The sequence below is a fragment of the Candoia aspera genome, chromosome 16 (genome assembly GCF_035149785.1).
Source record: "Candoia aspera isolate rCanAsp1 chromosome 16, rCanAsp1.hap2, whole genome shotgun sequence".
NCBI classification, from domain to species: Eukaryota; Metazoa; Chordata; class Lepidosauria; order Squamata; family Boidae; genus Candoia; species Candoia aspera.
Window position 1 is genome coordinate 7488010 of NC_086168.1, and position 26393 is coordinate 7514402.

The window sequence follows — 26393 nt, forward strand, 5'->3', positions numbered from 1 at the left end:
ACCGTCAACGAACCAGAATTTTTGGAATCAATGAGAAGGGAGCCTGGTTTCTTCTCCTCTGTGGCTTCTCATTTGAGTTTTGAACAGCTACTGAGTGCAAAGGGGGCAGAAATGCCTTTTCCATTCTTCAGACAGCTCTGTTAGATTTCTATCCTGCTTGGGGGCAGGAACTCAAGGCAGCAGATAGAATGCTTTGTCCTGTTTTCCCCCACCATTTCAACAACCCTGTGAGGTGAATTGGGGTGAGACGGAGAGAGCAACCAGCCAAAGGGATCTTCCGTGGCTGAGAAGGGTCAGGAATCTAACACCACCACAATACTACACTGCCTAGTCATAAATAAATAGGAATAATCCAATCCAAGTCATTAAACACCTGCCACTTTTCTGCTTTTTTTCTGAACTTTACTGGAGCAGCACCAGCAGAAATATAAACTGATTGAAATAATTGCTCAAAATGAGCAGTTTTTCAACTGTGCAGCTTGAACATTTTCCCTACCCTCTGTTTCCACCCTCACTCTGAAGTTCGGTGTAGGCTCATCAGGTTCGTATTCTTAAAACGTGGCCCCGCAGTGTCGCCTAGTGGAGAAAGTGAGAATCTAAGGACGCCTGCTGGATGGTTCTAGCTAAAGGACTATCCTGGCCTGGCTTGGAATTCTGGGAAATGTAGTCCCAGTGCACCTGAAAGGCACTTGGTTGGAGTGGACTTATTTAAAGCACTCTCTCATTTCCTACCATGGCCAATCTAGGGACATTCTGCATCTCAGTATACAGGTTGATATTGAAACTAAGAGCAGAATTCAAGCATTGGGATGAGCCATAATGTACTTTGTTTGGCTCTGGCTTTGCATGTTGTGCAAACTGGTCCATTGTAGCTGGTAAACCTTGATGTAGCTTATGGCATGCACCCACCCAATTGGATTATTCCTATCTATCTATCTATCTATCTATCTATCTATCTATCTATCTATCTATCTATCTAATTTCTATCACTGCCCCTCTCTCCTGAAAAGGGGACTCTGGGCGGTTCCCTTCGAATTTCTGCTTTTATGATCCTTCCTATTTCCCTCCAGTTTTTACTTCTTGGTTCTGAGATCCAAGCTGTTCACTAATAGACACAACCCACTACCCCAAAGAGTAGCCATCCTGGTCCACCAGCCTCCTGGACTTCATTACCTGTTTCTCTCCAGTGCCATCGTCCTCCATGCCATGCTGGGCTGCCATCGTTGGTGAGGTGTGCAGTGTGGCTGCATCAAAAGGAACTTGCTCAATTTTGGCCACCTGGCCGGGGACATAGGCCACTCCCATCCCTTCTGTCTGGTCCCTGTCACACCAATTCTTGAAGAATTGCTTGAAAAGAGGTGTCTCGCCACCGTCTGGAAGGACTTGGATCTGAAAGAAAACCCCAGGTAGAAAAAGCATCACTTGAAGCCAGATCAGACTTACATTTCAATTCAGGAGAGGAATAACAGAAAGATTCATATATGAAGCTTGGTTTCAGCTTAAATCAGCCTAGAACAAAGCAGCTGCACAGTCCACACACTTTAGCTGAGGTCCAGATCTAGTTCTCCAGCCCTCAGGGCCCGATGGCTCAAATCATACTATCTATGCTTACCAATGTCTTTCTGGACTCAAATACGTGTGTGTAGGGCTCAGCACTTCAGCAAAGGATTGTTACCTTGTCGTGGTGCTGGACCTTGAGCACCTCAATGATGCCATGAGCTAAACCGTGAAGGGCCACCCAAGACGGGAAGGTCATGACAGAGAGGTCAGACTAAATGCGATCCCTGGAGAAGGTAAGGGCAACCCACCCCAGCATTCTTGCCGTGAAAACTAAATGGATCAGTACAACCAGAGATATGTTGGTATCCCATCAGAAAATGAGACCCCCAGGTCAGAAGATGGTCAAAATGCTACTGGGGAGGAACAGAGGATGAGTTCAACTAGCTCCAGACGTGATGACGCAGCTAGCTCAAAGCCGAAAGGACGGTTAGCGGCTGACGGTGCTGGTGGTGAACGGCGAATCCGATGTTCTAAGGATCAACACACCATTGGAACCTGGAATGTAAGATCTATGAGCCAGGGCAAACTGGATGTGGTTATTGGTGAGATGTCCAGATTAAAGATAGACATTCTGGGCGTCAGTGAACTGAAATGGACTGGAATGGGCCACTTCACATCAAATGACCACCAGATCTACTACTGTGGACAAGAGGACCACAGAAGAAATGGAGTAGCCTTCATAATTAATAGTAAAGTGGCTAAAGCAGTGCTTGGATACAATCCAAAAAACGATAGAATGATCTCAATTCGAATTCAGGGCAAGCCATCTAACATCACAGTGATCGAAATATACGCCCCAACCACAGATGCTGAAGAAGCTGAAGTAGAGCAGTTCTATGAGGATCTGCAGCACCTACTGGACAACACACCTAAAAGAGACGTTATTTTCATCACAGGAGACTGGAATGCTAAGGTGGGCAGTCAAATGACACCTGGAATTACAGGTAAGCATGGCCTGGGAGAACAAAACAAAGCAGGACATAGGCTGATAGAATTTTGCCAAGACAACTCACTCTGCATAACAAACACTCTCTTCCAACAACCTAAGAGACGGCTTTATACATAGACTTCACCAGATGGACAACACTGAAATCAGATTGACTACATCCTTTGCAGCCAAAGGTGGCGGACATCTATACAGTCGGTAAAAACAAGACCTGGAGCTGATTGTAGTTCTGATCACGAACTTCTTACTGCACAATTTAGGATCAGACTAAAGAGATTAGGGAAGACCCACAGATCAGCTAGATATGAGCTCACTAATATTCCTAAGGAATATGCAGTGGAGGTGAGGAATAGATTTAAGGGACTGGACTTAGTAGATAGGGTCCCGGAAGAACTATGGACAGAAGTTCGCAACATTGTTCAGGAGGCGGCAACAAAATACATCCCAAAGAAGAGAAAACCAAGAAGGCAAAATGGCTGTCTGCTGAGACACTAGAAGTAGCCCAAGAAAGAAGGAAAGCAACAGGCAACAGTGATAGGGGGAGATATGCCCAATTAAATGCAAAACTCCAGAGGTTAGCCAGAAGAGATAAGGAATTATTTTTAAACAAGCAATGCGCAGAAGTGGAAGAAGACAATAGAATAGGAAGGACAAGAGACCTCTTCCAGAAAATTAGAAACATCGGAGGTAAATTCCAGGCCAAAATGGGTGTGATCAAAAACAAAGATGGCAAGGACCTAACAGAAGAAGAAGAGATCAAGAAAAGGTGGCAAGAACATACAGAAGACCTGTATAGGAAGGATAACAATATCGGGGATAGCTTTGACGGTGTGGTCAGTGAGCTAGAGCCAGACATCCTGAAGAGTGAGGTTGAATGGGCCTTAAGAAGCATTGCCAATAACAAGGCAGCAGGAGACGATGGCATCCCAGCTGAACTGTTCAAAATCTTGCGAGATGATGCTGTCAAGGTAATGCATGCTATATGCCAGCAAATTTGGAAAACACAAGAATGGTCATCAGATTGGAAAAAATCAACTTATATCCCCATACCAAAAAAGGGAAACACTAAAGAATGTTCAAACTATCGAACAGTGGCACTCATTTCACATGCCAGCAAGGTAGTGCTCAAGATCCTGCAAGGTAGACTTCAGCAATTCATGGAGCGAGAATTGCCAGATGCACAAGCTGGGTTTAGAAAAGGCAGAGGAACTAGGGACCAAATTGCCAATATCCGCTGGATAATGGAAAAAGCCGGGGAGTTTCAGAAAAACATCTATTTCTGTTTTATTGACTATTCTAAAGCCTTTGACTGTGTGGACCATAACAAATTGTGGCAAGTTCTTAGCGGTATGGGGATACCAAGTCATCTTGTCTGCCTCCTGAGGAATCTGTATAATGACCAAGTAGCAACAGTAAGAACAGACCACGGAACAATGGACTGGTTTAAGATTGGGAAAGGAGTACAGCAGGGCTGTATCCTCTCACCCTACCTATTCAACTTGTATGCAGAACACATCATGTGACAAGCTGGGCTTGAGGAATCGAAGGCTGGAGTTAAAATCGCTGGAAGAAACATTAACAATCTCAGATATGCAGATGATACCACTTTGATGGCTGAAAGCAAAGAGGAACTGAGGAGCCTTATGATGAAGGTGAAAGAAGAAAGTGCAAAAGCTGGCTTGCAGCTAAACCTCAAAAAAACCAAGATTATGGCAACCAGTTTGATTGATAACTGGCAAATAGAGGGAGAAAATGTAGAAGCAGTCAAAGACTTTGTATTTCTAGGTGCGAAGATTACTGCAGATGCTGACTGCAGTCAGGAAATCAGAAGACGCTTAATCCTTGGGAGAAGAGCAATGACAAATCTCGATAAAATAGTTAAGAGCAGAGACATCACACTGACAACAAAGGTCCGCATAGTTAAAGTAATGGTGTTCCCCGTAGTAACGTATGGCTGCGAGAGCTGGACCATAAGGAAGGCTGAGAGAAGGAAGATCGATGCTTTTGGACTGTGGTGTTGGAGGAAAATTCTGAGAGTGCCTTGGACTGCAAGAAGATCCAACCAGTCCATCCTCCAGGAAATAAAGCCAGACTGCTCACTTGAGGGAACGATATTAAAGGCAAAACTGAAGTACTTTGGCCACATAATGAGAAGACAGGACACCCTGGAGAAGATGCTGATGCTAGGGAGAGTGGAAGGCAAAAGGAAGAGGGGCCGACCAAGGGCAAGATGGATGGATGATATTCTAGAGGTGATGGACCTGTCCCTGGGGGAGCTGAGGGTGTTGACGACCGACAGGAAGTTCTGGCGTGGGCTGGTCCATGAAGTCACGCAGAGGCGGAAGCGACTAAACAAATAAACAACAAGGGCTCAGCAGTTTACCCAACACATCAGACCAGAGTTCATATAATAATGTTTGAAAGCCACCATCACAACCCACCATCTGTCAATTCAGTCAGATCAAATCAGACTTTCCCTAATGGTGTGATGCTTGAAAACATTTTCAGAAATCCTCTCCTGCTCCCCCACTCCTCTTTTTTAGTCAACTGGTTTCTCAAAACCCTTATTTCTTCCAGATAAGCTAAACACTTGAGCTGGGCACCCAGTGACTGTATGCCCATACCCAACAATATGGAAGTTGTTTGTCATTGCCATCTTCTGAGATTTGTTTTACTTCTCAATCTGGCCTATAATTCTGGAATTCCCTGGTGGACATCCATCCAAGTCCTACCAAATCTGAACAGGCAAGATCATCCAGATGCTGCCGTGTGAGCCAAGCAATTTTTTTTTCCAGCTACTTTCCATAGATCCTAAATTTCAGTTTCTAACTGAAGGCTAACTATAGATCACTTTCCTTCAATCACTTACCTGTGTGTGTCTTGGATAATTCATCTTGGTGATGAATTCAGAAGCAGTTTTAAGAGCAGCTTTCCTTTCTTCGGCATTGGCATTTCTTCCTGTTATTAAGAAGGGAGGAAACAGAGATATGTATTATTCATGCAAGTGCCTGCTTATTCCAACAGAACTTTACTGCCAAATGGGAGGCTTTATCTCTCCAGGTGAGAATCCTCAAGGACATGTGGGAGCTAAAATCCAAATGTGCTCCCCCACACGGGGACAAAATGCAAACAAGTGAAAACACGGATCATTCGCCAACTATTAAGGTAGCCCCTTATCATACTGTGATAAGACTAGCACACATTCTGAGTAAATTTGGTTCTTTCTTGGCCACTATGTCGGGTGACGTGTCTGCCACCAAGAATGTCAAACGCAACTTGAGTTGAATTTCCCTCTAAAGAAAAGTGGGGTGTTGTTTTAAGAAGAGGTAAACGGTTGATCAACTACATTCTTTTTAGGCTCCATTCCCACCCTGGCAGACATATGTCCCACCAAGTCACAGTTTATTTCAACTGTAGCGTATTAACTAACTTTCCATGGCCAGATGCATACAATGCACTAAGCTTTAAACCCAAGTTTATAAACTGAACTGTCTGGGTTCATGAACCGAGCCAGCAAACACATGATGACTTAGCGTGATGTGCTTCCCATCCTGGAGAGACAAGAAATGATTCAGGCCCTATAGAAAATGTCCATACAGGCAGAATAGGGTGTGGTTCCCACCGAAACTGACAACTTTGCAGATCCCTAAAATCTGAACTCCACAGCTGTTGCTAGTACACGTCTGACTTTCATCTCTGGATGTACCTTTCCAGACAAAAATTTTGCCATCTGTGCCGTGGTCAAGAATGAAGCAATCGTCGGAAATCAGGGCTGCTTGGGAGAAAGGGTTCTCATCTGCCACCAGGGAAACAGCCATATTCCCTGCCCCATTGGATACCTGTAGCCAAACACAAGGGCACATTCTTGGTCTCAAACACCGCAAAGTGTTGTTTGTAGACTTTCACAACCCACCTCCAGAGGCCCCCATGTGTGGTTCACCATCTGCTTTTGATTATACCTTGTAGAGTTTAGCCAGCCTTCTGTTGGTCACATCAGCTTGGGTGTCATCGGTTGTGCCTGCTGGCAAACTAGGTTTGGGTCCCAGAACCTAAAAAACACGAAGCTATGTCAGCCCTTCAAAGTTACTGGCAGTCTGTTGCCTCCATAACTTTCTGCTCCCCAGATGCTTCACCACGAAGAACAAGCAGGTTATGCATAGAAAAAGAATGATCAATTAGGTTTTTTTTGGGGGGGGGGCTCTCCATCAATTCAGTGTGACCAGACTGATGGTGGTTGTACAACAGAAGAAGGAGAGAAAGGAAGGAGGGGTCAAGTAAAACATCTATTAGGCTTGTGCTTCTAAAAAGGGAAGAAAAAAAGCCATTGAAGAAATCTCAATGGGCCATCTCACTGGGCCATCTCAATGAAGAAATCTCTGTCCATGCAAGATGATAAGGACCAGGTTCTGGAAGAAGGCCCAGAAGGGATTCATTAGTATTGTAAGTCAAGACCTGGAGCATCTCCTCGCGTTCAGCACCATCATCTTCAACATAGACTCTGGCCCGTCCGTTTCTCTCGTTATCCCGGATACCCTTGGAGACTTGAGTAGCTTTCAGCTTTTCGAACCGGTTGGCTTTGGAGCCGCACCACTGGTGAATGTTCTACAGGAGATGGAAAAACAGAGAGGTCAATGGGGGAAACTACAAGGCCAGTGCTAAAGGTATATGGATGTGCACGCGCAAGCATTGAAAATTGGATTTCTCATGATAAAAAAAGCTGACTCACTCTTTGGCCCTTCAGGGCAGATGTTCACCCACATGTTGGTCAGAGACCTCAATAAAGGTTTATCTACCTAGATATTCACCCACTGCCCGATGGGGTAATATTTCAAGCTAAAACAGGCCCATTTTGAAAAGCCAGAGGGGAAAGTTTGTTCACATTTTTATGGAGCTCATGCCCAGCGTTGTATATTCACCATGCTCCTAATAAAAGATTGTGAGTTTTTTTTCTGTGACTTCCCCAAAATATGTTTTATGGCTTCAGCAGCCTGTTAAAGACCACAACTTCAAAATGATGTCATGTAAGTTTTATCCCCAAACCCCAAATCCAGTTGCACATGACTCTACGGAACACTTACTCTGCCCAGATCCAGGATAAAGCAGTCACCCGTGTTGAAGCTGTCCCAGGTGACAGGCACCTCTGTCGCCCGCACTGTCCGCCTGCCTTTGACCTGCAAGAGTCTCTGCACCGTCACCTCATTGGGCACCACGTGTCGGAAGCCAGAGGCCACACCACCGGCCTAGAAGAGCAGAGAAGCAAATTGACTCTCCACCAACATGGCCATCAGTGCATCTTGAGTCAGATCTACAAGAAGGACCTGGCTTATCAGAAACATCTGGATGAGATGGGAATTCCATCCAGGGCCAAGGAGAACTGCATTATTGGTTCCCCTTGGATTGGGTCTTTTGGCTAATAAGGTTCTGAGCACAACTGAGCAAGGTGTCCAACAGGCACATACTTTGTACTTCAGTCCTGATTTGAAGTATCCTAGGAAAGTGGATGACTCGTGTCCTTGCACTTCCCGGTGTTGGATTGCCCTTCCGCCAAGGTAGTCATCCAGCTGTACTGTGAAAATGGCGGCTGATCCACTTTCATCTTGGCTGCATTCATTCCCTGGGAAACGAAAAAGGAAACCAAGGAGTTAGAGACCTGCAGGAGGCGTGAGTTAGCTGGGGGTTCTCCAGATGCTCTAGACTTCAGTCCTCCCCACCAGCATGATCAACAAAATGAGCCTGCAGGAGCTGTAGTCGTGAGGGCACAAGGTTGTTGTTGTTGGATTTAATGCTACTTCTTTCGGACAAGCACCCAAAAATATCCTCCCAGGTTGCCCAGTTCTGTGCTACCATCTGCGCAATATGCTGTACCATCACTTAGATTTAGAATTTCTTAACACAGTATTTTATTTCAATTCGTTTTATTATTTTCCGTTTAGCCATGCCGGCCACATGACCACGGAGGAAGTGTCTTTGGACAAACGCCGGCTCTTCGGCTTTGAAACGGAGATGAGCACTGCCCCCTAGAGTCGGACACGACTGGACTTAATGTCAAGGGAAACCTTTACCTTTACCTTATACTAATTGTATTTTTGTTTTATATATACATCTATAAATGTAAGATGGTTGTTATTAAATAATTTTATTATATCTGGCCTTAGGGCTGTAATAAACGTGTTGTTGTTGTTGTTCCTCTAACTACCAATGCAAGGTCTTTGTGTTGCATGATAGTGCTTTGAGTAAGGAGACCATCTCAGCCTGTTCCGCAAATAGGAAGGTGTATAGATAAGACAGATAGGTGGAAATATACACGCACATACAAGCAAATGCACATGCTTCCACCATAAGGACTATAAACTTGTGTATTTTTTAATTAGAATAATAGAATCTTAGACTGTTTCTTGAACTCCTACATGACATTGAGAATGGTCTCTGAAACATGCTATTTATTTATTTACTTATTCATTATTCAAATGTATATAGTTGCCCATCTTTCTCTCTCACACACACACACACTCGGTGTGGCTTACAAACAATTAAAACAAATATAAAAAGAGCAAAAAAAACCCAACCCTTAAAAACAAGAAAAAATAAAAGCATATTAAAAACCCATCATAAAATACATCAGACCCACAGCTGGTTAGGGTTGAATCAATCCTCAGAGATGGACTTCAGCAGAGCTTTCCTTACCTAGCCAAAAATGAAGGTCGTATTGCAGGTTCCCATTACGTTGCCGGATAGTGTTGAGGATCACATAAGCATCTCCCATGAAAAAATCCCCATAAAGGTTTCTTGGCACGGGGACCAAGTCGAAATTCTCAATCCTCCAGATCTGAAGGCCGGGTTCCTTCCCAGCTTTCAGGAACTCGGCGTGCTCTACCATGCTCACGGGCTGAGAGAACAGAAGTGGGGAGATATAATCATTTGCAAATTTTACTAATTTTGGTTCAGGTAACTCCATCACTTTCCTCCCCTGCTCCTAGAGCAAAATGCACCATACTTTTCCAGAGACCTGGTCCTTAAAAAAATGAATTTCAACTCCCATGCATGCCCTCTGAAGCATCTTTGGGGGACTGAATTTAAGCAATGCATGGCTCTAATGATTTTCCACCCTGCTTAGGGAGAGTAATTTGACCAACCTTTTGCACAGTGGGAGGAATTAAAAAAATCCAGTGTCTTTGATGCAGGGATGAAGCAGATTTATACCCACTCCAGCATAAATTAACTGAATGTAAAAGTTTGAGTTGTTCTCACAGGCTCATGGTGTTTCTTACAGCATTCTTTCTATGCACTCAGTGTCAGGATGAAGGTAGCAAAGATGATCATCCCATTTCCCCTTGGACAGACCTGCAAGCATTTTCTGCACGCATCTCCCCCATGGCTTTTCCAGTCTCTGTCTCCATCTTCCCTCTCTTCCCCCTGAGTTTTATTTCTACTTTATGCAGAGCAAACTATTTTCTCTTTCTGCCATGGACTCTCTAGAGCTGAACAGAGCTTGATATTGACATTGGCGAGAATGGAAGAAAAAGATTTTTAAAAAAGCAACACTCAGAAATGTACATAACCAGCGGCATAGAGTTTTCCTCAACCTGGAAATGTCTAGATGCTTGGGAGTAGGACCCCCATCATCCCTAACTGTTGGGACAGAAAAAGTCCCTATGGATCCTCTGATCATTTCTTTGTAAAAGACTCATTTGGGGGTTTCTCTGTTCCTGAGCAGCTCAGCAGGAGAACCAAGACTGCCTTAACAGCAGCATTTTTCCTTATGGGGAAAAAGAAAGTTTATTTCCGTTAGGATGCATATAGAATAGTTTCTTTAGGAGAATCATGGCTACTTGTCAAACTCAGTGCGGGCCATCCAGTTCACTGCTTCTAGCCCAAATCCCCAAACTGCCTCTCTTCCTGATTTTTCCCATCTATCAACTTAGGGGCGCCTCAATTTCTTCTTGGCCCATCTAAGCCAACTGGAGCAGCTTTCCAAGTTTTAGGCTGGGATTTTTCCAGTCCTACCTCGAGATTCCAGGCACTGAACGTAGGACCTTTTGCAAGCAAGAGATATGCACTATCACTGAAGATAAGAAGATAGGCACTACCCTTCCCTCATTTAGCCTCTGCCTCTCTAAAAGCAGATAAAAGCTGGTTCTGTTCCAGGAAATCTTCACCAAACAGCCACTTCCCATTAATGCCCAACGCTTCATGACTAAGAGCTACTTTTTTGAATGCAGCAATGTGACCACGTGATTGAGGATCTTGTTTTTATTATGTTGCTTAGGTTACTAAATGAAATGCACATGAAAAGGGCCTCAAATCAATCCTGTCATTGTTGTAGAAAGAATTGACGGGTTTCTGCTGATAAATTCATCTCGACTTCAGCAACATTTTGACATTGGCAGGGAGGCAGCGGACTGACCAAACGGGTTTGGTTATGATAGGAATAATAAACACATTTAGTTTTTTTCTTTAAAAAATGTTTGGTTACAATACAAAAATTTTAACACCCTCTTTTAACTCCATCTGCTTGGCCAGTTTTTCCTTCTTGCCATGAAAAATGAATAAATTGACTCATCCTTTGATAGTCTGTTTTGCATCTACAACTCCTGTGAAAAAGGACAAGCAAATTTCCCATCTAGTGGCTTTGGAGATGCATTGATCTATAACACTTAGATAGCTGGGGAATAATGGAAAAAAAGTGCTTTCTCAAAGATGTGACTATCAACTATTTTTTAATATATTTGCATTACCAAAACAACAAGAATTGTTTTTATTTTAAAAGTACCCAGTGAAAATTAGATACCTGATTTTTTTTCCTGTTCAGAATGCAGCACCAGAGGGAGTTACTTACAGACAGGTGTTTTCCTTTGATAATTACTCTAATGTTGCATTTGGGGTCAGAGAATGATAGATAAAATAATATCAAAGACTCAGAAGGAGAATGGGCTGAAGAGATCAGCTATTGGTTGGGGAGATCTGAATACTGAATGCTGAGATTACGATCATTCAAGAGAGCCAAGTGTGATCTAGTGGTGAAGATGCTGGACTGGGAACAGGGAGACCAAGATTCAAGATCTCCATTAGGCATGGAAGCTGGCTGGGTGACCAGTCACTCCCCCTCAGCCCTAAACCATCCAGCTGCAGGGTGGGGAAAACCACCTTCATTATATCATGGATTGATAAGCTTTACTGCAAAAAATAAGTGCTTTCTCAATTGCATCTCTCTCAACTTGGTCCAGCTTGACTGAAAACTGGCAAATAGAGGGAGAAAATGTAGAAGCAGTGACAGACTTTGTATTTCTAGGTGCGAAGATTACTGCAGAGGCTGACTGCAGTCAGGAAATCAGGAGACGCTTAATCCTTGGGAGAAGAGCAATGACAAATCTGAATAAAATAATCAAGAGCAGAGACATCACACTGACAACAAAGGTCCGCATAGTTAAAGCAATGGTGTTCCCTGTAGTAACATATGGCTGCGAGAGCTGGACCATAAGGAAGGCTGAGAGAAGGAAGATCGATGCTTTTGAACTGTGGTGTTGGAGGAAAATTCTGAGAGTGCCTTGGACTGCAAGATGATCAAACCAGTCCATCCTCCAGGAAATAAAGCCAGACTGCTCACTTGAGGGAATGATATTAAAGGCAAAACTGAAGTACTTTGGCCACGTAATGAGAAGACAGGACACCCTGGAGAAGATGCTGATGCTGGGGAGAGTGGAAGGCAAAAGGAAGAGGGGCCGACCAAGGGCAAGATGTACAGATGACATTCTAGAGGTGACGGACCCGTCCCTGTGGGAGCTGGGGGTGTTGACGACCGACAGGAAGCTCTGGCGTGGGCTGGTCCATGAAGTCACGAAGAGTCGGAAGCGACTAAACGAATAAACAACAACAACTTGGTCAATTCTCTTGGCCTCAACTCTGCTTGCCTTTTGAATATATGACCCACTGGATGGTTGCTTTTTTCCTCCTGACACCTCTGCATTTGCATGTTATTGTTGGGGGCTGGGTTAATGCTTGTTTTATTATGTGGCTTTTACTGACTTATTACTGTTTCTTGGTGATGGACCCTCTCCCTGAGTTGTATGCTAAAACAGAGTAAGTCATAAGCAATACATAAGTGCAATGCAACACAAGTGAACCCTGCAATGAAGTGGGACAGATGTTAAGGAGAACAACATTAGGGACTTTCAAACTTTAAAAACAATATGGAAGGGTGTCAGAGCAGAAGCCATGCTGGGTGGGAATTTTAGGAACTGCAGCCTCGGCAAGAGTGCCAGAATGCTGTGCATGCTCCAAGAATGAAAGAGGGTTCCTATCAATGCGAGCAGATTTAATGGAGTTAAAATTCATATCCGTAGGTATAAGATTCGGTTAAGGGCTTCCCTGAACTCTTCAGTGGTGTTGCTTAAAAAAAAAAATCAGTGACGTCGTTCTGGTTTCTCCTAACTGGCATTTTGAACACAGCACGGGGACAGCACACTTAACCGGAGGGCAAGGAAGCACCAATCATCATGGAATTAAAATTAAAAACGGAACTGATGATGAACACAACAAAGCCTCTTGCAAGCATCACAGTCTGGGTTGCTGGCAAGAAATGACACGTTTGGGTTTTGCTGCTTGCACGTGCCCGTAACATACGGAATGGCATTCCAAAAATGTCCTGCTTTTGAACCTGGATCGTTTATGTGCCATGACGTGCTCTGGTTACTCAACTCCAGTACTAGTTCTGCCTTAACAGCTATCAGTTCTCAACCCTCTGGGCAGATGGTTATCCCTGATGCCCAACGGCCACACTGAAAAACACGCTCTGTTTTAGTCGCATCTGATCAGCCACTGCAGCCTTGCAGAGCTTCGACATCGGAAGTTCTCTAGAAGGACAGGTTCCCAAGCAGGAGAAGTGGCTGTTTCTCATTCCGTTTGGATTGGAAGCTCAGCCTTAGGAGGAGCGACTGAGGGATTGCAAGCGGTCCGCCTTGAATAAAGACAGCTGCAGCAGAATATGACGGCATTGTGCAGACTTTGAAAGGAGGCCATATAGGCGCAGGTCAAGAGCTATTCCCTCTTGTTGCAGAAAACAGGACATGGAAGAAATGTCTTAAGCTCGGTGGGAAGAAGGTTCGGGATGAGCGTTGAGAAAAATGCCCTAGCGGTAAGAGCAGTTTGACAGTATACAATTGACAAATGCACGTTTGGGAAGAGACTAATTCTCCAGGATGCTTTAACCTGGATTCCTACACTAGTTAGAGAGTTGAACTCAATGATCTTATTGGGTCCCCTTGAATGATTCTACAATCTAACTCCAACACTGGAACAGCAGGCCACTCAATCTTTTTTAAGTACGCAAAGCACACCATGAATAGTAGCCCGACCGTGATCAGGCTGGCTGATGCTATTACCTACATATGATATAGATAGATACCACTCTATGCAAATCAGTTTTCTTAAGGTGGTTCCACAAACATGATTTAGCATTTGGCCAGAGTAAAATTTGACCTGCAGACCTGCTGAACCAGTCAAACGTTGCAATGCATTAAATCAGACGCCCAGAACAAAGAAATAAAGCAACATTGACGTGTACAGTACCTATACATATATCTATACCTATACCTATACCTATACCTATACCTATACATATACATATTTTAAGGAACTCATGGCATGTTACTGATTCACCAACTGACTCGGCAAAAACATGCCATAAATCAGTGTCTTTGAGCTGCCTAACCTGCCATCAGTCTGCTAATCCCCGAATTCTGGTATTGGTTTTATTGTGAGTTAACGAGCTCCTGTGAGAATGTGAGTCTAAAGATCATTGTCACTCACCCCAGCCAAGGCCACCATAACCAGCATGGCAAGATAAGAAGATCTTCCGAAAGTCACCATGATCCACCAGCTTGCTCTCTTAAGCATCTGTTTAATCAAACCTGCAAGGACACAGGTTTCCTCTCCACCCCTCTGCACTGAAACCTGAACAAGCCCAGTCTTCCCTGTCTGCCTTCAAAAGAGAACAGAGGGACTGATGGAATTCAGGACTTGCCTTTTATCTCCCATCAGTGTGCAATTCTTGGCTGGGATTCCACCCTGGGCACGCCCAACTCCAGCTGAAATGCACAGCTGGACACGCCTCTATGTACTGGCTCTGTTCCTGGACAAAGAGTCAATGAGGAGTAAAGGCCACCTCCCTGAAGCCTACCAAGGCAGAAAGCCAACTGGTATGTATTACTCCCAGGCTGACATCCATGGGAAGAGATCCCCCATTGCCAACAAGTTATGTAAGGGCAGAATGATGCCTTTGGCTGCAGACTGGGGGTTCAGAAGACTGGTTCCCTGGCTGTTCCCGAACTACAACTCTCATCTATTTTACCCTTGGCCATCTTGGTTTGGAATTATCAGGAGTTGTAGTACAACCACATTAGAGGGCAACTGGTTTTATCCTTGACAGCTAGGAGGCAAGGGGACAACTTGATACAAAATGGTAGGACCTAGTGGGAGAGGCTAGGAACTGGCTTTTGCCAGTTCCATCAACCACAACAGGATTAGTTTTGACACTGTATGAATGATCTACGAAGCCTACTATGAAATGCTAGGCCTTGTCCTAACAGCCAGGAACCACGCTGAGACAAGGAACAGGTCTCTAGTGTTTTATTGCTGCTACATAACAGGAAAATCCTAACAAACTGAAGAAGCGTGGGAAAAGCCCAGACATATAAACCCCAAAGGTTAAAGCGGTCCCGATCTGTGTCTCTTGGAATGGCTACCTAATTCCTCAGTGCTACGCATGTGCTTTACAGCCTGGATGGGAGCCCCCTGCTCGCCATCCTTACTCATGACAGGCCTTTTTTCAGATGTTGATCTCCCTGCTCCTAGCCATTCCCTCCCTTATTTATTCAGTTTTACTACTGTCAAGTTTAATTTTGGCTTATTGAAAATCAGCGGCAGTAGAAGACAGAATCAGTCCATTAGGAATGGCTGGAAACCCCAGCTGGATATCCATGTGATGTCTAGCTTGGGCAACCTTTAAGATGTCATTTAGTCTCTCAACCCCTGTTGAACACAGCTGTACCTTGAATTCTTGGCTAGGTTCACACATCATCCTAAGCTTATCTTTATTGTTTGGCTTTGCCATAAGCTATAAATCAGTAAAACGATTATAGTATATCCTATTTTTCCTGGTTACAACCAACAACTTACTCTTTTTTCTTTGTGCTTTGCTATTCATGGCAAAATACATTTCTAAGTAGTACCTCATTTTCTGATCCATTTGCATGGACTGCCTTTTCACTGTTATCTTAATAGGCAAGAATACTTCCCTTCTCATTTTCGCTCTTTATTGTCTTAGGAAAGTGGCTTTTTTCAGACTTTGTAGAGAGGTGGGCATTGGACATCTGAATACCCCAAAGTGTGAGAGGCTGGGTTTAGGCAACAAAAATCATTTGTCTCCCTGGATAAGAACCAGAATCCAAGTTTGTGCCTCATTTCTTTCCCTCCTCAAGGGGATATGAGTAGAACACTGTGTTTATTTTGCTCCATCGCTTTCCTGCAAACTGATGAATGTACTAGGAACATGTTTTTCAGAAGATGCTGCTCTTCTTTTGGCTGAGAAGTGACTCCATCAGTCCCCTTTGGAATAACTTCCCAAAACAAAGCAAAACACTTTGCCTTGAATGGCTTCAGATTTTTGTTTTCAGGTCATGTCTTGATGTGGCTGATCATCTTCTCCACTCCTTTCCCACAGAAGAAAGGGTCAGGGTTAGCACCAGGAGGGATATTGTCCCAGAGTACAGCCCATGGGAGAAAATAATATTAGGTACCAGCAGCCACAATGACAGAAACTGGAAAGCTCCCTCATGCTCAGTGGAAAGTTAACTAACTCTCACCCTAACCCTAAGTGTCCTATCTATCCAATAAGCTTGGGAACATACATGCTCAGATAAATGCCAATGAAGTATTTCTTCTTAAAAACTGACTCATGCCTATGGAACCAACTAATCAATTACTTGTTGCACAATTTGGCTGGGTGCGACGGTATATTTGCAAATATTCCAATAGCTCGGTTACAGGAAGAGAGCTGGTTTGGTGTCGTGGTTAAGGCATCAAGCTAGAAACCAGGAGACCGTGAGTTCTAGTCCTGCCTTAGACCCAAAGCCAGCTGGGTGACCTTGGGCCGGTCCCTTTCTCTCAGCCCTAGGAAGAAGATAAGGGCAAAACACTTCCAAAAATGTTGCCAAGAAAACTGCAGGGACTTGTCTGGGCAGTCACCAGGAGTCAAAACTGACTCAAAGGCACAATAAATAACTTAAAAATCTGTTACAGGAAGGGGACACCACCGAACACTGGCTAAGGTTCAACTGCACAAGGGGGAGGCTGCTGTGCTCCTTTCTCTTAACTTGGGTAGGTAGCAAACTCTGAGTTACAGCCTCCCTCCAAATCACATCTGAAAACCATGCTTTGAGGTTAGTTTGCAATCCTGGCTTGGAGGCCCAATGCAAAACTATTTGTGAGTTTGCATGTAAAGCCAAGCTATGGACAGTTAGAAACCAGGGAGTAACAAACTGAACAGGGCTTATAAAAGGGATATGAGAAAGCGTTCCCACTCACATCTACTGATTTTTCTGGTTATATGTACAACAGGGCAAAAATCAATTTAATTTTCAGTGTCTCTCCATTCTTAAAAACAGCAGTACCCATAGAAAGCACATGCTGCATTTATTCCTACTTATTTTCTCTCATCACTTCTTACGGATTGAAGTAATTTTATTTGTTGGGTGTGCAAGCAAAACATCTAACGCTGGGTTGCAACGTTGAAGAATATCAGCTTTCTGAAAAACAGATGTTATAAGAACACAAGCTTCTGCTGCTCGGAAGCAAATGAGGACTCCCTTCACTGTGAGAGGTGCAAGATTTCTGATTCTGCACAAAGGACACAGAGCTAATAGTGTACGTTCCCAAATGATGGTTTTTAGGGGGTGAGGTAGAGTCAATCCCAACAGTATTGTCTCCTGTTTTTCTTCCTTTTGACCATCCAGATCAGTGTTTCTCAACCTCAGCAACTTTAAGATGCATGGACTTCAACTCCCAGAATTCCCCAGCCAGGATGCTTTAAGATGTGAGGACTTCAACTTCATGCTGGGAAGCACGCTGGCTGAGGAATTCTGGGAGTTGAAGTCCACCCAGCTTAAAGTTGCTGAGGTTGAGAAACACTGATCTAGGTGACAAAATGTCTGCCCAATGCTTTTGCCATCAACTCTAATGTACTGGGTTTTTCCCCTTTGGGTCAACTCTTTTCTGCTAATGTTATCAAGCAAGATACTGTAGCTACATTGTCCCACAACCCCACAGCCCAGCCAAAACACACACATCCGAATCAACACTCTCCAAAGGAGAAAGAGATACTTCTAAGTATGTAAAAATTTTACTTGCAGATGAAAATGCTAAAATCACAGTGGCAACAGCCAGATTATTAACTATGGCTATAAAGACCAAGGTTTTAGTGACAAATCAATGAGTTGGGGTTTTAAGTGCATTATGCAATATTTATTCAGTATCTTATTTGTTAAACTATTTCATCATCTAATGCCAAGTTCAGATTATATTTGTAACTTGCTTTGGTGCCTTTTGGCTGTAAATAAAATTGATTGACTGATTGACTGATTAATTGATCAGCACCCTCCAAACATAGGCATGCAATACTGAATTCCAGCCTTTGGTTACATTTCACCAGAAGACAGCACTCTTGAAGACTTGGTGTCTTCTTGATGGGCTGGGGCTGAAGTCTTGACTAAGCTGGCCGGGGATTTCTGAAAATTGCATCCCAACCCATCTGGCTGAGGGAAAGCTGCTATTCCAATGCTGAAAAAAAAAATTTTTCCTTTGCTATTCCAAGTTTGAAACAAGTTTAAAGGCCTCCTGAGACCAAAATTGCTACCCTAGAATAACCATCACAGGGCTGTTAAAGCCAGATGTCCTGCTAACCTCCAGGAGATATTTGAGCTGTACAGAAATTTAAATACATAGACATTAAAATTAAGAAGTGCATCTACCAACAGCTTCAAAAGAAGCAAGCAAGTGAAACTTGCAGGCACAAAGCAACGGAACTGTCCAAAATGGAGGAATAAGTTCCAGCAGTTTGGGTCCAAGCATTCCACCTCTTCTCAAATGTTCTGAAGCTGGAGGCCAGAAGTGGAAGCATCATTGGAACGGCTAAAACTCAGTGACTGGAGCCAATGGTTCGCTTTTGCGATGAATCAGCAGGGGGCACACAAACGCTGTTTTTAAAAAAGCAGCAGAAGTCTTTTGAAAGGAAGAAGGAAATAAAATCCAAAATTCCTATGAAGACAATGCCTTCACCCTCAAAAAAATGTGTTTTGTTTCTTGCACTCTCAGGTAAGATTCAGAATATATTATAGAGCTCACTGGGAAAGGATGAATGTTCCCCTTTTCCCTTATATTTTGAACATCTGATATATGTATAGCAGAAATGCTTGCTTTTGACTGTCTGATTATTGAAAGCTGTAAGTGTAGACAAGCTAGCTAGCAAGAATAATATTGGCCCTTGTCAATAGTCCAGTTTTAATACAATGGTGGTTTTTTCCCATTCAATTGTGTCTGATTCTCGGAGACTGCCTGGAAAAGTGACAAGTCCCTGCGGTTTTCCTAGCAAGGTTTTTCAGAAGTGGTTTGCCATTGCCTCCTTCCTGGGGCTGAGAGAGAGCGGGCTTCATGCCTAAAGCAGGACCAGAACACTCGGTCTCCTGGTTTCCAGCCTGATGCCTTAACCACTACACCAAACTATAGTGACTAGTTTATTATTAAGGCATCCTAATTCCCTATCAGGCACTGAATTTGCTGAGTGTATATAATTCCACGTAATTTTCTTGACCATGGTGTTTTTCCCATTGTTGCCTTCTGGATGGTTTTCTCGACTTCCCAGCCTAATCTGCAGCCTTTGGGACTTCCTTGGCGTCTCTCATCCAAGCACTAACCAGGTTAGATCCTACTTGGCTTTTTTCCAAGATCGGCCAATGTCTATTCCTCCACCTTTTCACCTTGCATGAACCCAATCTGTATGCCCTGTTGACTTCCAAGGCATCAAGGCTCTTCTGGTCTATGTTCTCCACCCAGTGGCAGCCCCTTCCCTGGTGTGTTCTGAATCAGGTCTTCTCTTTTTCCCCTGCTATAAGTGCCCAGAAATGTGGTTAAATCTACTGAGTTGTGTGCCTCCTGATGTGGTTTGATTTGTTTACGGATCACAGCCTAAACAAATATTCTAGCCAAACACAAAAGGGTAATGTCTACAGGAACACCCTCTCATAAACCCAGCCCCGCTTGGTGCCTGCTGAGTCAGCCAGCCACAGAATTAAGCCCATCCTCTGAACAAACCATCGCAGTCATCAGTTACAACACGAAGTTCATACCCGACTACAGAGAGATGGATTACAATTGGTCAGTCCACAGCTAAATTTCTCCCCCCCCCTATTATTCCCCCCCACATGCCATCTCTCAAAATTTCAAAAAGGTTGGGGGATAAAATTCAATAGCAGTTTCACAGCAAAGGAAAAATAAATACATCCAAGAGGCAAGAAAAGGAGATATACCCATCTTCCGTTTCTTTTTGGGAAGGCTTGCAGGTAACACACCTGGTGAGTTAAGAATCCCAGATGTCTTGAAGCTCATTTAGGCTAAACCCGCCTGATGCAGGAAATCTGGAATTTTATTTATTTATTAAAGAAACGTATATGGCCGCCCCACTCATGGTGACTCCAGGCGGCTTACAGAAATAAAACCAGCATGGTCCCCATGTGGTTGTCCAGATTCTGCTCGAAGTTCTCCAGATGAAGGAGGAGCCTTCAAGGAGCCACATCCCTTTTTTTTCCTCCTAAAATTCAATGAATTCAATGAAAATCTACCCTCCTGTAACTTAAATCCTACTTATTTGTTCTTACTCTCTGGAGAGTTTCTCTGCTCTCAAAAGCAAACTTAGTTCTGCCTGGGAGTTGTCTGCAGGCCTGCCAACTGAGCCTAGCAAGCACTGAGGAATTTCCCAAGCCTTGCTGGGAAGGGAGACTCTGCAGAGTTGGTGTCTGTCTCACCAAACGTAAAATCCAGCTGTGAAAAGCTAGACTTGATTTCATCGCTGGATGGGATAGACTGACCCTCAGTCAGCAGAAAAAAGAAGGAAAAACAAAGCTGTCTTCCTAGGATGATGGGAAATACAGTCCGGTGTATTTAAAGAGTGCCAGGTTGGGGGAAATCTATTCCAAGTCAGCTTTCCAGAAGCAAAAGGCTCATAGCTCAATGGATGACCAAGTGCTTCTAAGACATTCTGAATTTGCTGTGTATTCTTGCGTGTGTGTGCGTGGGTCCCCCTCCCAATAAGGCTAGAACCTGAAATGAAAACCAAGGTAAAACCAGAGAGGTGGTGAGGGCAGGCCCACAGAGGTCTGCAGGGCAGAAAGGCTGGTTCTCCATTGCAAATTTAAAATGAATGCCGCTTCTCTAGGATGGATGGATGGATGGATGGATGGATGGATGGATGGATGGATGGAATACAGCAAGCCCACTTGCTGTTGGCATTTCCAATAAGAGGTGTCCGTTGTTGATCTGAAGAATACCAAAACATTCAGCAAAGCTTCAAGCTAGCCGTGGGAGTAGGTTGGCATTTCTCATGCAGCTTGCACTGCAAAGCAGGAAATACTGCCAAATTCAAATTGCAACTTTTTTTTTTTAGAAAAAGGGACCCTGGGCAACAGCTGAGTTGGTTCCACAGAGAGACAGTGTTCGCCGTGAATTGATTGCTATTGTTCTCTGTCCAGTTCGTCTCTAATACTTGGCCGTGGGGGCAGGGCAACCTTTTCAATAGGGAGCATCTGGTGACCCATCCTCCATTCCGTCCCTGCAGCATTCGAAGCTGGAACGACAGCTGGAATATATATTTGTTTCTTGCTTGGTTTCCCTCCCCCTTTTCCCGGCCCAGTGGAAACATCCACAAAACTGGTTTGTTTAAATGGAGCCTCTCAGGCTTGCTGACAAGTTCCTTATATGGGCAAGTCACGGCCTTGCGCTCCTCTCCCCGAAGGCTGGACGTTTCTGAAGTCCCTTGGATGATGCTGATGCTTTCGTGGTCAGAGCTCGAGAACTGGCTCGGCCTCCCACGAAATGGTTTGGGAAGTGGCTTTCTGGCTGCAGGCAGCTTGAGCTGGAGCAGAAAACAGCCATTATGTCGCTGCAAACAAACTGTGGAGGGCCGCAAGGAAACAGGGCGTTGAATCATCAAGAGCAAACAAGTTGACCGTAGGCTTCGGAATGGAACGCTGCTAATCTCCTTCCTTTCACTCGGATTCCATTGGGGTGGGGAATGTTTCCGCTTCTTATTGACTTCGACCTTCCCTTCTTCTAATTGGCCTCTGATGGAATTGATCAGTTGTCTGCATCTGCTTAGGTTCTCCATTCCTATCCAAGCAGAGTTATCTTCCTGCAGGAAGAAGGTGCCTGTTGTGGGTCTGATTAATTAGATGCTGAAGCCTAATTTTTTTCAATCAGCCTTGCTGGGGGTGGGACGTTTTATCTATGTTATTTTGATTTGTATCCCACTGTTTTTTTGTTCAGGTCAAGACAACATCCCTAGTGCTCCCTCCTCTTATTTTTCCTCACAACTGTCTACTTCTGCGTCTGATAGGACCCTGTATTTCCAACATGGCAGAATTGCGTTCCTTGAAGAAGAGGGTGCCTGCCATGTCTCTGAATGATGCCCTCTGCCCTTCCTGCTTTCCCAGCCTGTGTCCAGAGTCTTTGCCTCTGCAAAGGCAAAGACTGTGTTGTAACTGAACAGATCATTCAGTCATTCCCCAAGCTGAGTCTTAGTAGAATGATTCCCTTTGGAGAGGAAGCACCTGCTGCATCCCTGAAGGAGTCTGTGTTCTGCAGTGACCTCCTTTTCTACTGGGAGTCATGCCCAACTGTAGTGAGGTGCAAAAAAGTCCAAGCTGCTCTTGATTTCCTTCCAGTCAGCCCTAGCAAGGAATAAGCCAGCTCTCTCTCTCACCCTCTCCATCTGGGAAGCAAATAATTTGTTGATCTTCACGTGCTGCAGAAGCAAATTCTGTCAAGGCATACGTGGAATGCTGCCAGTCTTAATGAAGAAGTCACACACACACACACACACACACGTCTCCTTCTGCTTGCAAGGGCAGGTCATTTCTCATTTTCCTGGCTGGTAACCTTTGCAAATTTGGCAGGGAAGAAGGCAGTGGTGGTGGACAGTTGAGGACCGTTAGCATCTATGGTCACTCATTCTTCTAACCACGTGCAGCCCCACGTACAATCGATCATCTTGACCAAGGCATCTCATCCAAAATCACATTGCAGGCTCACCCTTGCAAAATGGGAGGGGCCAGAAGATGTAGAATCCTCCTCCTCCTCTTCCTCCTCTTCTCCCCCCCCTCCCCCTCCTCTTCCTCCTTCCTTCTCCTCTTTCCCCTTCTCCTTCCCCTTCCCCAGCTGGCACAAAAAAAAAGGTGCAAACACATGTATGCCGGTTTGCACAAACCCAGCTTTTGCTAACATGAAACACTCCTATACAATTTCTAATTTTAGCGCCAAGTCTTGCCCAGCTGCCTGTACAGAACCACGGATACCCCCGTTCATGATAGCTGTTTCCCTTGCTCCATAATCTCCCTTCACCACTCTCATTAATTCTATAAGCCACCTTCCATTTCTAATTATATCCCTATAGTGGGGATAAGAGCTGGCCCGTTGGGATTTTAATTACAGTCCCTCCCCGAATCATTTTTGCTTGCCTGTAGCTTAAATAGTTGCCAGCCTTGGACATCTTTATCTTGGTGGGTTTGAAATAGTTCTTCCCCAGTGAGGGCTTTGGCAGCCTGACCCTGTGCAGTTAAGAAGGCCAGTTTTAGCTTTGCATCCAGCCATCATAGGAGTGTGCTGTCAGACCTCAAGATTCAGCGGCATAATTGAAACGGAGCAAGTCTTTTATGAAAACGGCAGTTTACTTTTAGTTGTTAGGACCATTTTCACCGGGCAGGATACTGATGGAATAGCATCCTCGGAGGGGACTACATTTTTGATCCATTTCTCTCTGTTGGGTAAGGGTTTGCTTAACCTGATTACAGATAGTCCTCGCTTAACAACCATTTGTTTAGTGATGGTTCAGACTTATGACAATGCTGGGAAAACCAACTTACAACCAGTCCTCACACCTACGGCCATCACAGCATCCTGCAGTCACATTTCACCATTTTCGATCGTCTCAGCCAGCTTCCAGTGAGCAAAATCAATGGGGAACCATGTTATTCACTCAGTGACCATGTGGTCCGCTTAATGACCATGGTGATTCACTTAATGACTGTAGCAAAAAAGGTTGTAAAATTGGATTGGATTTGCTTAATGACTGCTTCACTTAGCAACTGAAATTCCAGTCCCAATTGTGGTCATTAAGTGAGGACTACCTGTACTGGCTTAATCTACTTTCTGGATTTTTACAATGCTCCTGAACCATAAGCTACTCACATTAAACCACAAAATCAACACATCAGGGTTAACACTAACCAAATCTGGTATGTTTGTGTGAATGCATCTGCTAGGTACCTGCTAGGACCTGACTAAGCTTATTGGATGAACACAACTTATCTCTGTGTGTCTATGCATGTGCACTATTTTTCCAGATACTGTAGGAAATGGTGGAATCCAAGCATGCATCTCCTGACCCTAGAGTGCCCTTTTAGACCATAAATAGCCAAGGTACTATGTATATGTGACCAAGCAGGATAGAAGAAATGCTGTGGACTAGTAACTTGATTGCAAAATTGATTGCTAGACCAATTAAGTTTAAGTTGATTGTCATTGGATATAAGCTTTATTTACTTACTTATTTATTTATTTATTTACTTACTTTTTTGGTACTTGTGCATTATTTTAATCTGGGATAGGTAACATGTAGCTCTCCATGTGCTGGATTGCAACCCCCATCACCCTCCCCCATTGGCCACATGGGTCAGGGATGCTGGAATCCAATACCTGCTCCATGCAGACCTTGATATATATGAATATTAGTGTCATGTTCCCCATTTCAATATTCTGTTAACATCGTAACGTTTCACATGTCAAACTGTTTTTCCGTGTATACCCGCCTTGCTCATGGCTGGGTTTTTTCCATTCCTGCGCTCTGCTTTGTTTTGGAACTTTGGAATGTATGTTTGGGTTTGCACTCCTGTTCAAGGTTACTTTCCCAGGCGCGTGTAACGGATCCTAGCACCTGGGAGGGGGTGCGTGCTGACGGGTGCTCGGGGCGGGACTGGGTTGGAAGCAAGGCTCTTAAGTTTGTATTTGGCGCGCTTTGGCTCATTCTCAGCTTTCTCTGTATTTGCATACTATTCCTTTAATAAATCAGTTATCTTTAAGCCCGAGCTTGTGAGACTGAGTATTTGGGATTAGGCAACCATTACAATTAGTGGCTATTGTCAACCGATAACAAAGAACACTCTTTGATCTGCTCCAGGGCTTTTAACAGCCCAGCAATTTTGTGAAACCGGCAGAGGGAGGAGTTCATGAATAGCACCACTCAAGGGTTGCATACGGCTATAAGGCTGAAGGATTATAGCTTATAGCTGATAGCTATCAGGCACAAGAGCAGGATCTGTAAAAAAGGTTGGTGGAAGACGGCTGTGGAGACCCAGCTGAAGTCTCCCACATCATGCCCGGTGTGGAGGAAGCAAGAGATCTTTCTGCCTCTGAGTTTAAATAGCTTTGTTGGTGGAAGGTTTAGGAGGCAAAGGGAAGGAAGTATGGCGTTTCAACCTCATACATGATTCACTCCCGGAACGATCTGCCACAGGATGTGGTGAGAGGCAGGCAGATGGTTTTCAAACCATCAAGAACGACGGGCTCTCATTTTGAGAAGGAAAAATTTCCACATAAGGGGGCAGAATATCTGGGAATAGCAGGTGCTGGGCGCGTGCAACCAGAGTTGGCCATTCCCTGGATATCTTCATCATTCTGTCAGCTGTCCACTTTGGGAAAACAGGACAGCAAAGGCAATTTTTACCTTCAGCGTTTCCATTCAGCCTTCACTTCCTATTTCCCATAAGGTATTTCATTGCCTTGCTTGGTGTGAAGCTCTCTTGAAATCCAGAATCAGCTTCTGAAGCTATCGGACCATCAGGAAGAGACATGAAGTCAACAGATACAGGCTGGGGCGAGCAAACAATGGTTCAAAGAAAATGTGCTCTGAAATCTTGACACTGACACTTGAAATGTTGGTCAGAAAACTCCAGAATTTCCTTGAGGACAATGCGGAAAGCAAGGCCTTGGGTGCTCAGCACAACAGGCGCCTCTGCAATCTACCCTACACTGGTGACTTTCATTAACGAAGCTTGTTTCGAATGAAGCTCATCACATATGTAGAGGAGAGACCAGAGAGATAGAGAGAGAAGAACTACAGTTCCCACAAAATATAAAACTTTGGTCAGGGTATCCATTCATTGTATCCAACCTCTCTGTCTTAGCGGGAGGGAAAGGATGAGGAGAAGATTTGGTTTCAGGTTCTCCTTGAGCCAAGGATCCATGGAGTGACCTCCAATAAGCATTTGTTCAAGCGTCCGTTTTCCCCTCTGTAAAATGGGAATGACCAAAGGGCGCATCTTCTTTAGGCAATGTAGAACTTGCGGACCTCATAAACATATTTCCACAAGAGCTGCTAGCACAGAGATTAATTAATCAACACATTTAGACCTCAAGAAATGTCAACGTTGATAGATAAAGGAAGAGAAGAGAGGCCCTTTTGTCTGACCTCCACCCTCTTTGTTTTCTAAAAATTTCCCACCCGCTTCCCAGCTATGCCCAAGAAGATACCTCAATCCATGCAGAGGAGGTGGGGAAAAGGAAGCAGGAA

At 44.3% G+C, this 26393-nt stretch overlaps 1 protein-coding gene across 3 annotated transcripts in view; it reads right to left on the reverse strand.

Moving 5' to 3' along the window:
* The window catches only part of GSN (gelsolin), a 40779-nt gene that overhangs the window by 5920 nt on the left and 8466 nt on the right, over window positions 1–26393 (reverse strand). For 2 of the 3 annotated variants that reach the window (XM_063316498.1, XM_063316497.1), the window contains exons 2-9: window positions 9191–9392; window positions 7966–8120; window positions 7585–7746; window positions 6959–7108; window positions 6466–6555; window positions 6213–6345; window positions 5376–5464; window positions 1174–1389 (exon numbers count right to left, since the gene is read on the reverse strand). In XM_063316498.1, coding sequence (XP_063172568.1) covers window positions 1174–1389; window positions 5376–5464; window positions 6213–6345; window positions 6466–6555; window positions 6959–7108; window positions 7585–7746; window positions 7966–8120; window positions 9191–9383 — 1188 coding nt within the window. In that variant the 5' untranslated portion in view covers window positions 9384–9392. Of the gene's footprint in view, window positions 1–1173; window positions 1390–5375; window positions 5465–6212; window positions 6346–6465; window positions 6556–6958; window positions 7109–7584; window positions 7747–7965; window positions 8121–9190; window positions 9393–14311; window positions 14475–26393 lie in introns of those variants that run through there. The other variant, XM_063316496.1, reaches the window with a different exon arrangement.